This window comes from Sinohyriopsis cumingii, chromosome 3 (genome assembly GCF_028554795.1).
Source record: "Sinohyriopsis cumingii isolate HCF-2022 chromosome 3, ASM2855479v2, whole genome shotgun sequence".
NCBI lineage: Eukaryota > Metazoa > Mollusca > Bivalvia > Unionida > Unionidae > Sinohyriopsis > Sinohyriopsis cumingii.
In genome coordinates this window covers 66,283,901-66,296,691 of record NC_142963.1, presented here as the reverse complement: position 1 = coordinate 66,296,691, position 12,791 = coordinate 66,283,901, and the positions used below count along the sequence as shown (strand labels likewise).

Here is a 12,791-nt window from a genome sequence, read left to right as displayed (position 1 = left end):
TGTAAGAAACTGGGTTTAAAGTCGATAAAATTGGTTCTAAAACTGACGATGATGTTTATTTTGTAAGCGTATATATAACTAAATCAGATTCAGCTTTTATACTCAAGGTGAAATTTATCCGTTTGCATCTTCAATTACTATCACGTGTACTTCACATAAATAGGTGTTTCTAATGGTTGATTTTAGCGCCTGAGCTCAGAATGTCATTGATTATTAGCAAACAGTTGAGTTCATTCTTAAACACTTCTAATTTTGGTGCTAATTACGTTACGTTTTTAATAATACCGCGAAAATTTTACATGAATATAAATTGCATAAGAAATGAATACAACTAGATCGAAAACATAATATAAAGGGGAATATGACAAACATATCTAGACAAAATAATCCCAGTATATTAAATGGAATAAGGGATGACGATGCGACTAGTGTTTTTCACTTATATTATTGATTATCATGTTGTTTGTAGCAAAGCTGTTAAATTTGATAATAATTTCTGCATTTCACCCCTAGTTAATATTAGTTTTAGTTCTTAACACAAAACTAGGCAAATTGTATCTGTTGAATACATTATTGCAAAACCGAGATTGCCAGAAATTAGAATTTTTTATAGAATCAAATCCAAAACAAATCCAAGAATAATCCAAGAATAAAACTGTAGTAGTCCTAATAACAAAATATTCTGCACAAGTTCAAACCCCGACGAAGAATTTAAGATGGAAGGCGATGACATATGCTGAAATATGTAGTGTTAAAGTATATAGTTCCTTGTAGAAACAGGAATTATCACTCCTATTTTGGAAAGTTAAATAGATTTGTTATAAGAACTGTCTTTGATTAATAATCTCACATGAGCACATGTATTTTCCAGGAAGAAAGAATTAATCCTTTTTAAATCCAAGTAATTTGAAATAACTCCAATCCAAGTAATTTGAAATAACTCCAAACAGCACAACATACAACTTCTAGCGTAAGAAAAGGCCCCGCTTCTACTTCTACTGAGAATAACTCCCCAAAACAAAGGTTATATCGTCTTCTAAAACGCAGAAAGATGATCAGGTGATAATGCTCTAGAAGCTTATAGAAATTAGGTACTTGTTAAAGATCACGTCCACCCAGTGTTGCCCTGAAGAAAACCAATCGTTTTACTCTAAGAAATAAAAAAATTTAAAAAAAATGTTTACACCTTAAAATCGTAGTCCCATCATGACCTCGACAACAACCAATAATTTTCAAATAAAAATAGAATTCTTTACGTGGTTGCTACACATTTTGAATTAAGGTCAGGATTTAGATCCACGCCAGGTGTTTATAAAACGAACAGTCATGGTCAAACTATTTTCTGAAATAGTATCATCTCTAGTGAATAAATTTACATTATAGTAGCACCCAATGAAAAATGAAAAACAAATTAAAACTGACAAACAATTAAATTGAAATAAATATACCAATATATATTAAATCAAATATAATTAAATCAAATTGTTTCCATGACATTTATATATGATTGTAGGTTGTAGTTTAAGTTTATGGTTATTTGTAAACCAATGTGTGGGTAGCTAACTTTTGAACATGGTTGTGGGTTGTACGTTAAGATGATAGTTTTAAGCAGTTTTAACATGGCATTTTAACCTTAGAAAGTTCTGAAAGTGAAAGTTTTACCCACATCCTAGTCACTTTATTGCTTTTTAGGTTTTTATATATGGTTCTAATAAACAAATTTATTAATTCCTAATATAATATAAATATTTGTGCTGTGTTCTAGAGAGGTTATAATCATTATTTGCTAACTAGCTCATCGAGGAGATTAACACTTTTTAACATTATTGTTAATTCATTCAAAGACATTTTTGATTATATCCTGTGATACCTCACATTTAATATTTATTTTGATTTATTCGAAACATTCTCTACTTTTTTTTTACATGTGATGGAATTAATTGGGATTTACTCCATAATACTGCAACATCCTTTTAAATTTACATTTTATAACTTATGAAATTAAATTATTTATTGATTTTATAAAATTATTAGTTTTCTTCAATAAATATTTTTTCAAATTTCAGATAAATCTTCCATACCAGGAACAGCTTCTAATAAATTGGGGATTGTTCTTTCAAATACTAGTGTAACAAGTTGTACTTCTAAATCGTCTTCAAAATTTTAACTTGTGTTATTTTTTAAAACATATCTTAGAAATTTCCATCTATTCATCTAATTTGTTAATCAGATGATTTATAATCGTCATATCATGTATGAATTGATTCATCATATCTATTTCTTGCCAGTTCCAGCTCCTTTTCCACTCACAGTCATCAGGAATATATTTTAATCTGTTAAGAATTCTAATTCTGTTCCTGTTTTTCTTCAATCTGACACGATTAGCTCAACCGGGAACACTGAGATAGTGCGCTGATTTCAGTTTGCAATTTTTCATACATGCATGTCAAAAGTCCTGGACAAATAAAATAACTTCAAGGTGTCCTTCTTTAAATAAGAGTGGTAAAGATCCAGCCATTGTTCAGTGGAAAACAAATAATGACATCTTTAACGTAAGCGTTCTTTGATGTGTTATAGTTGTTTAGAGGCGAGTTCGACCTTGCTAAAAGCTATCACTTTTTTAATTTAGAGGAATGCCCTTCCTCGTATGTTTAGATCGAAAATACTGAAACCATCTTATTATGTCTGAAAACTTTTCGTCGATTAAATTTTTCGTTAATTGTTTCAATGATTGCTCGATAATTAGAAGAAAAAAATATACTTACAAAAATAGTTATCCATTTAACTCCTACTTTATTTCATTCCTATATGAACATGACATCGATGAAATCTTGTCTTAATTAAATATATTTGTTATCGCTGTTCGATATGATCGTTATCTAATGACTGTGATCATGACTAGCAAACTCCTTAAACAGGAGGTAATTATGAAGAAAGATATGGATGTAATTTTTCATATTTGTTATTAAAAATTAATTTTTATTATCTTTCGCCTGTTAAATAGTTATAATCTCTTATTTTGTTTTCCATTACACGCTATCCATTAACATACTTCACTTTGCTACGGCCGTTCATGCGGTATGTCGTCAATTTTCATGCCCTATACAATATGCAGTTCCAGTTCCATAGGATATGATGGAACGATTTATTACTTTCTGCACATTATCCGGGTCTCTTTCCTTTGGGATGAATAATGTTCGATATGTTTCCATGCAAATTAAACTGGATCACCCTCAAATGCAATATTTTGTCTTTAAACACTGATTAATTGCCTACAATTTAAAACATTTGTCCATTAAGAAAGTTATGTTAGTTCTCAAACGCTCAACATAATCAAAAGTGCCGATTCCTTTCATGATCATTGAACCGTTCAGTATAAATAAAGCAATTACAGAAGACCACATTAATACATCTCCAGTGGCAAATATCGTGTCCGCGTTAAATAGAGTAGTAGGTGAAAAACTAATGAAACTAGTCACGCTGTACGCGCCACCGCTAAGCGAAGAGCTGTTATTGTCAACTATTGTTGTTGTGATCCAATGACTATTCATTTAAATGTTTTGAGTTAAGGACTACTGCGCGTTGGCCAGAAAAGGGCGGTGACATTTGCCGGTAGATAATTTATGTTGGAATAAAGAGCCATAAATCTGAAACGATATTGAATGGATGTATGTCGTCAGACAGTATTATAAATAATTTATTGTACATGTACATGAATAAATGACGAGGTAGAGTATGAAATTGGTTTGTTCAAGACAGGCATATATATATATATATATATATATATATATATATATATATATATATATATATATATATATATATATATATATATATACAGGGACTGTTGTAATCGAAATATACACTTTTTTATTAACTATGTCGATTTTATCTAAAATTTTGATTATGTTTAGTTCACATATTTTCTTCTGACAAACACTGTTATTTTTCCTCTTTTTCCTGACAGTGAAATTAGAGTGCAGAAAAAAGCTGACACTGCATATATATCACGACTCTATGGTCTTACTTAGTAAAATAAAAGAGCGAAAACCAACCAGTTTTGTAAAATTCAGCAAATAATTTAGAATACAAAGTGCAAATTTAAAAAGAATTTACAGTACTGTAAATTAAATCTCAAATAGTCCCAAAAGTTCTACCACATGTCCAAATTTATGAAATTCCAACTAAATTCCAGTGGTATTATAATGAAATTCCAATATTGAATGTGTTGATATGCCTGTGATCTCTAAAGTACGAATGTGTTGATATGACTGTAATGTCTAATGTACTAATGTGCCAATTGGATGGATTATGATGATGTACTCTTTTGATCTATCACAAAAAAAGCCAAAAAAGTCCGTGTCAGAATTCACTATAATTCAAAACTAATGATCCAGTCCAAGAATAATACTGATGAGCACGTTGCATTGCCAATTCAAATTGTCTTTTAATGCACTTCTCCCTGTTTTTCCATTACACTATTTAAACAGGAATGAGAAAATACTACACCCGAAATTCTGCGACTAGTGTGTCCCTTAGATAAATAATTGGATATGTCATATATGTAAGAGACATGCATTTATGATTACATTATATATTTAAAAAAATTGGAAAAAGTGTCTGATGTCAGTGAAGCCGTTATTACCTCTCAGCCTCAAATAGTAGATTTGGGAAACAGTCGTATACACCCTTTACACAAAATCATTGTAGCATGACTTACTCAGCCATGTCGGAGACATTTTGAGACTTTTTAACCAGAATCAAAACTGTTTAATGACAGGGTAGGCTCCCTAGCAAGGCACAGAATGAAACAACTTCAACTCTCATTAAAAAAAACAAAAACGTTTTTGAGAGTCATGTGATCATTCAGCGACGTATGCAACCGCATGTCTCCTAATAACACCAGTGTCATCGTGTCAGAAGTATGAGTGAATAAGGCTATTGTATTTGTGACAGGAGAATTTCGCACTGTAATAATGCAAAGGCTGTTTCAGTGACTACAGCTGTGTACATGGTCAGACTATGATTATCAGGACCTAGGGTGAATAGACGTGAATGGCTTAAGTGTGTACATGTATTACATATTAGAATGCAGGGCCTAACAGGAAGGGCTACGATATATGCTAGTTTAAGGCTATAGCCCTATTAACCTGTTAATCAGGCCCTGACTGCGTATAATTTGTAAATCCACTTTACCAAAAGAGAGAGGCTCAACAGTTTGCCCACTTTCAATCTATGTCGCAAAACATACAGGGACATTTACCTCCCACATTGACAATCTCACCAATTAATCGATTTCCGGAAGAAAGAAAAAAGAATTAAAACGGTCCACGTCCAGGCATTAATGTAGGTGACAGCACTTTTATCAAATAATTAATTCACAAAAATAATTTCAACACAGACTATTACCTTCAAGGGGGCAGCGATGTTTCTGTAACAGAGTATCAGGTTTACAGCCCAGTGGTTAGGGTTTCGAAACCTATCTGGCAGTCTTTGTCAGCTGCCTTTTGTGTCCCAAGCAAGGCAGTTTACTTCAATTGCCTCGACAATAAATAGTCATCGGTGTGCTGCTGGATCAGTATTTATTAATGGTACAGATTTTTTTGATTTTTTTTTATTAAGAGCAAACTGACATCTTGGATCACCGGAGTCCTTCACCGCAGCGCATTCTCCCGCCCTTGCAACAACCAAACATAAAACCCAAGCATGCGGTGCATGCAGAACAACATCAAGTGGTAGCGCATGTTTTCCACTTGATGAGTTGGATGGTGGCTCTTTTTCCATCCATCAAGTGAACGTACATGGTCGAATGGCCGCACACGTCGAAATTTTAAGACCATCATCATCATCATCATCATCAGCGATGGGCCATAAAACACCAACCTAACCCTATCTGTTGAAGCACAGGAGTCGGACGTTTTATCAATAAAGTACGACGAAATCTCTGACAAAATGAAGTTAACACAAGTAGTGCAAGCGTCGACCTTTGTCACGCGTCTTTTATCGCTTCAGAATTGTGTAGAAAGGGTTTGTGACCGTAGTGGTGAAAATAAAGGTTAATTCGCCGGATTGGACTCATGCGATGGTCGTCCGAGAGTTATGCGTTCGTAAGTTACTGTCTTTTGAATGGATATGCGTGGTTATTCAGTCTTCTTGCGATTCTGAAGCGATAAAAGACGCGTGACAAAAGTCGAATCGAGCTGAGGGTTGGGTCACGCTTGCACTCCTTAAGTTAATTTATAGTACCGACAAGATGATTTCATGTTGTCAGAGAGTTCGTCTTACTTTATTAATAAAACCTCAGACTCCAGTGGTCAAAGTTATATATTTACACGGTGAAGCTATATCTTGCTTGTTGGACGCGAACGAGTTGAGAAGTCAACCATACGTTTATCAGAACTTCTCACTTGATTTTTTAACAAAGTGTTTCCAGACTTAAAAAAAAAACAATTTGGTGCGTTGTAGGACCTGTACCATGTAATTAATTACGTACAGAGATTATACGCTGATTGCAGCGTACAAATGAATGCCCGAGCACAAGGCAGAGTTTTTAAATACTCTGGCATTCACTCGTCCATTGTCATCCCGCAAATGCATGTACATCAAACGTTGAATGCTCTATGTATTCGCTACTCGCTGAAAGGAGTCGTACGCTTCTCTGACATTGAAAAAAGAATTGCCTGATATTTCGTCATTCAGATACGTTTGGAAGAACACATAACTATTTGCCACTCCCTATGGTGTCAATGTCAGCGTGCTCTAATTATGTGAACGAAGACTACTGTATTCCAGACAGAAGTTTTTCATACTGTATGTATTATATGCGACATCGTGTATTGTAAATGTATGACACAAATAGACCGCTGTAATTGAATGGCATAGATTTACATCATGTGCCCATTATGTTCATTATAAGCAATCTACTTTGATGCACAAAGAATTTTTACAATTAACCGTCTTCACATCTACATTCTCTTGTATTAAAACAGATCCGTACGTTTTCTTTGAACATTGACTATCTCATCAATCAGTCAATCCACGTAACATAATATGGGGCAACACAGGTATTAGAGTAGGCGAGATTAATTTTATCCAAGAATTTATGTACTGAAAAGAATGTTTTGACCACAGACTGAAACCTCCCCCTGAGTCCCAAGTTCTATCCTTATATGATCAATGTATATGTGGACCCGTCTCAAGTTTTTTGCTATATCAGTTAATAACCGTCGAAGTGTCCCCCCTCAGGCCTGAAGTATTAAAAGCTTTTATATGTGAATGTTATCACCAGAGGTCTGTGAATATTGTTTTCCAATATATACAAAATCCAAACAAAATTTTGATAACAAGAATTTCTTTAGAGAAAGGTTATATTTTTGTATTGGGTTAGCTCTATTTATATAAACTTTTGTTAGGCCTGTCCTTTTCAGGGTTTCCGGTCTCGGTTGCCCCTGCGTTCCCTCCCCAGGTCTAAAAATGAGAATTAAAGGGGAATTGTACTTCCTTCCTTAGACATAAAAGTCCAAGCCTGGTTTCCACTTCCCTTTTTCTTTTAGTGGTCTCACCACTGATCTTATGCTTTATGTATTCTACTATAATGTTTGATAGTGTTCCCCGTATATGTGTTTGGACTGTCATTAATCATCTTTTATGGAGTTGTCTACCACAAAAATTTAGTTTAATACTTTAAAAATATATAAAAATATTACATGGATTACATTTCACTTCGTGCATTTTTTCTGATACTCATTCTTGTATCAGACATCAATAATTTAATTACACGTTAATAATTGACATCTGCGAGTTTCTTTTCACTTTAGATAATTTGAGTCATACTTTTTTGTGAGATATGTTCTTTCAGGCTATTCAAAATTGTACAAATAGAACAAAGGTAAATATATATTTTTCTCTCTGTATTGTGCATACCTGTTACGCTTGTCATACCTCCGCACTAATGTTTGCAACAGTTGAACTTCGGTGAGAAATATATCTTCTTTTGTATCTTGAATATTTTTTTCTCCCTTTATTAGACCTATTTCTAAAGAGAAAAATAGCAACAATTTTAAAAATATTTAAAAAATCTAGAAAAATGCTATGTCATCCTTCTTCATAGCTTTTTGCATAAGAGTGGGGTTTTTTTTGCGTGAATGGCATAAGATCAGTGGAAACATTTTTATCAATGAAAGTGTATAGTTGTACTCCAAAGTTTATATGTGTGTCGATCTTATTAAAAATTCAGATCCCAACTGTCCAAGGTAAAGATCTGACATCGACCGCTTAGGGGTCATGTTTTGGGTTACCTTTAATTAGCCAATAAAAATGCAGCTTTCAAAAATCTGAAAGTGAATCAAATCGTTCTGAACACATTGATGCACTGCAGCCACACTACTCAGTCTCCCAATCGCTAAGATATAAGACTTCATGTGATTGGCAGATACATTAGCGATTATAATAATAACATAGGTCACCAGAACATGACCCCTAAGCGGCCGCTGTCAGATCTTCACCTAGGACAGTGGAGATCTGATTTTAATTAGATTGATATGCGTGACTTTCGATATACCGTAGAACTGGTTTACACTGGCTTGTTCACAGGTATGTCTACTTAGCATAGCGCCTCATAGAATAGCCCTGCGAAGTCTGCGCCCATTACTTCTATAATTAAACGGTTCCATGTCCCCGTCGTTATACTTTTATTACCTATATGTTTCTATCAGATCTATATTAGTTTCCTGTGGGGAATCCCTTGTTGTGTTTAGTGATAGTTAGGGGGAAATTCGGAGGGAGAACAAAATCTTTTTTATCCCCCACCCTCCGTTTTTTTTAATTATTGTTCAAACATTTAAGGCCACTTCTTTCCTAGTGCAGACCGCGTCCGCGGCACCACCCTCCAAGGGATGATATTGCGGTGTCCCTTACCATTTTAATGTTACATATCTCACTGGAAAATATTTGATCAGTACTCTTTTAATTAGTTAATTTATTTTTAGTACCTGTTTACTATTTGCTCAAGTGGTTACTTGCCCACGTTTAATATTGTTTACAGTTATAAAATTGTGGACACGTGTATAATTCTTTATTTGGTATTCTATTTTAAATATAAAAGATTATTATCATTATACATCCCCTTTCGTTTAATTTTATTTTTGATTCTCTCCCTTTCTTATGCAGTTGCAGTAGATTGTATGATTGCAACGTTTTGTGAAGCTATCTTTTTATTATTTTTTTTGGGGGGGGGCATAAAGGGCACTTAGGCATTATACAAATTTACCTATCTTCTTAATTGCTATTTCCCCCAAAACCATACCATATGCAAATACTTTAATAACATATTGTTTGTGTTAATTTAATTCCCGGCCATGTTTTCAATACCTCTCCGTAGCACCTGACTATTAGCGGATTGAACTTTTACTCAGTTATTTTCCATATGAAGCCTATGTTTTATGACTATCTTTTTTTCCTGCCAGTTCCTTGGATAATCCCTATGTTTCAAAATTGTTTATTGTATATTGTATTAATAACTACGTGGAACTTCAATTAATTTTGTTAATTTATTATTTAAAAATGTTTCTCATGGTGAAGCCCATCCAATGTGTGTGTGTGTGTGTGTGTGTGTGTGAGGCCTCCTATGCATATTTTGGGTTTTCCTAATATTAATAATCCTACTAATAATATTTAATATTTCGTACACATCTTAAATTAGGTATATGTATTCCCCCCTTCTTTCTTCCTATCCAAATATTCCTTCGGTAAATAATGAAGTTTGCAATGCCATTTATAGTAAATCATTAACATTTATGTTGTATGCAACCAAATGCTATCAATTTCTATTGATTTGGTTGCACAATGTCTATTGCTAAATATATAGGTTTTATATGCTTGTGTTTTTTCTATTATATACGGTGGCGTTAAAGCCCAGATCTCTATATCAGTTATAACTTTTTGTTTCAGATTGTTGCCTAGAAAAGAGGTTTTGCCAAAGGTAATCCGTAAGGCTTTAACATTTCTTTAATTAGGTGATTTTCTCTCCAATTACCTGTCAATCATACTTCAGTTTTTCCGTGACATATTTCTTAACCAGATGCTTTTTCAAAATACCAGAATTCCTTTTCTAGACACCTGAAAGAATTCTGATCAGTTTTCCAAAATCCTAGAATTCCTTTTCTAGCTAGCTTTGAAGAATTCTGATAAGTTATAAAATTAGTATAATCGTCCGCATGCTGGATAATTTTCAGTTCATGCTTTAATTTGTGAATAATAGCTTTGACAGGGAGCATTCCTGTCTTACTGACATTTCTATCTCAAAATCTTTAGTTCTCCATTGACCTGTACTTTATAGTAAATATTCGTGTACAGAAATTTGGTCGAGCGTCGGAAAATATTTCCGTAGTAAGACTTAATCCATATATGTTAAAGTCTATCAAAGGCTTTTCCTTGGCCAAATAAGATCAGTGCTCCATTTTCCCCATTAGATTGAGGTAGTCTGTGGTTGCTTTTAGTATATTGTTTTGGATATCTCTTCCCTCTTCCCCGCAACTTTGATTTTCATTTATTATGGTTGTCATTCCTACGCTTGCTCTTTTGGCTAAATGTTTACTCCGAATTTTGTAATCAACATTAAATAAAAAGATAGGCCTCCAGTTTTTGAGTTCGTCTTGATCTCCCTTCCCTTTGTATATAATTGGTATAACCCCTTCCAGCAAAATTTTGATTATATAAAGATTCTAGTACTGGAAAAAGTTCCCTTAGTGAAGGTTTGATAGAATTCTATGGTGAGCCCGTCAGACCCACATTGATTTTTCCTTCGTTAAATGTCCTATTATTACAGAAATTTCCCTCCCTGTGTTCTTAACCTCTTCCTTGTTTCATTTAGTTGATCAGAAATTTTTTGAAGTTACAATTTGTAGATATTCCCCAATTTTCTCCCCATTTATGTTTTTCCATATATACAAACGTTTAAAGTACACAAATATATTTGATTTAGAATTTGCTCTTTCCCTTTAAAAACCCCATCCCTGCTCTCATATGATTTCTTCTCTTCTGTACAGTGCTTTGGCTGTTTCGTATACCTCATTAAATTTACAAGTTCTTAACTTAATTCCTTTATTTTCCTCCCCCTTCGTCTATTTTAATTCTTTTTTTTTTGCATTTTGTATTCAAACATTGCTTATTTCATTTTATTATTCATAATTTGCATTAATTTCAGTTTCCTCTTTGTTATTGCTTTCACTTCTAACCATACAATAAAGTTTTGTTTTTACCTTCATTTGTGTTTCTAGTTTTTCCTCACTCAATAATAATGTTGTATTCTTCTTCCTCCATAAAATCATGCAGCATTTTTCAAATTATCTCCTTATATTCAATATCTCCCAATATCTCATTAATTAGTTTCTAAATTCGAGAACCCGATTTCTCCGGAATATATCGACTTCAGATCCAAGAGCACAATGCAGTGATCCGCAACTATCCGTGTTTCATCAATTTTACAGTCGGTCACAAACCTATTCGCACCGTTAGAAAGATAATTTGTCTAAACAGCTTGATCTGTTATTCCCAGATCTAAATGTATTTTCTGTGCGTAGTATATTCTGATTCCTGTGACTATCAATTAGTCCATTCTTAGATTTAAATTTTGCAATCATTTCTCCTAATAGATGATCTTTTATAGTTAATCCGACCACCCTAAGCTGTTGCAGCTTATCAAGGCGGCTTTAGGACACACTGTACTAATTCAGTTCCCATAGTAAACCTATGCAAACACCATGATATTAAAAAATTCAATGATGAGTGCTCATGATCAAACCTATATTTATCAGTATAAGTGAAACCTGGATGTCAGCTTCTATGTAGAGAAAATTATATGAGACACGGCATTTTCTGGACCTGCATGTATTTGAAACATGTACTTTCAATTCCACACCAAAGAGCCAGGTGCTAATTTTAGTAATGATTGTTCCAAACTCAAGACTGTGAAGAACTAAAATTCTACCAATAAAACAATGTCTCTATATATTTTTTTTCACTTACAACTAGGATAAGCTGTCAAAAGATATTTTTCCTAAAATATAACTTACATTATTAACCAATCCTGGTCAGCGAAACCCATATATACTCTATCTTTATATTCACCCATTTCCAGACTGGTTCCCATTTTTCCACATGCTTAGTACCGTGTGTCCTTTAGCTGGCTTGATGCAAGCAAATGTATGACGTCAGCCGTACTCAAACATTAGAAACGTACCAACTACTTGGGCAAAACTTTTCTAGTGTTTAAAAACCTTTGGTCGTAGTAGTATCCTGCACCCCCGTCAGGCTAGGCTTTAAAGAAAAGCGTACACACACAAACGTACATTCACTAGTCACTTGAAATGTAACCACTGTTTTATTCTTGCGCAGGTTTATAAAGTATTATGTACACTTTGAGTAAATTGACACACAGACTTACAGACTTTTGCTTTGGTGCCCTTTCGAGGAATGTCAGGGTCTTTTTGAAATTATTGAACCCACTCACCCGCAACACTTGACCTGATTCTGCCCTGTCTGATGTTGCCATGTAGGTTGAGCCATAACGACAAAGCTCATTCAACCTAAATGCTATTATACATACTTTTCATCGCCGCCATGAGACAAAATCTGTTTCAAATTTCGTGTATGAAAGAAGGTGAAATTAGATTTGATTCGATTAGCATTGAAGTCTGTACAGTCTTGAAAATGAAATAAATCTCGATTTTTAATAAACCATTTTTAAATTAAATGATTTATAATTAAAAAAATACAGGGTGCTGCAAATCTTA

At 33.7% G+C, this 12,791-nt stretch overlaps 1 protein-coding gene across 1 annotated transcript in view; it reads right to left on the bottom strand.

The window, feature by feature from the left end:
* The window catches only part of LOC149803012 (uncharacterized), a 73,864-nt gene extending 61,314 nt beyond the window's left edge, over positions 1-12,550 (bottom strand). Inside the window, exon 1 of the mRNA XM_089953873.1 lies at positions 12,509-12,550. Coding sequence (XP_089809999.1) covers positions 12,509-12,550 — 42 coding nt within the window. The remainder of the gene's footprint in view (positions 1-12,508) is intronic.
* Positions 12,551-12,791: the final 241 nt, after the last annotated feature.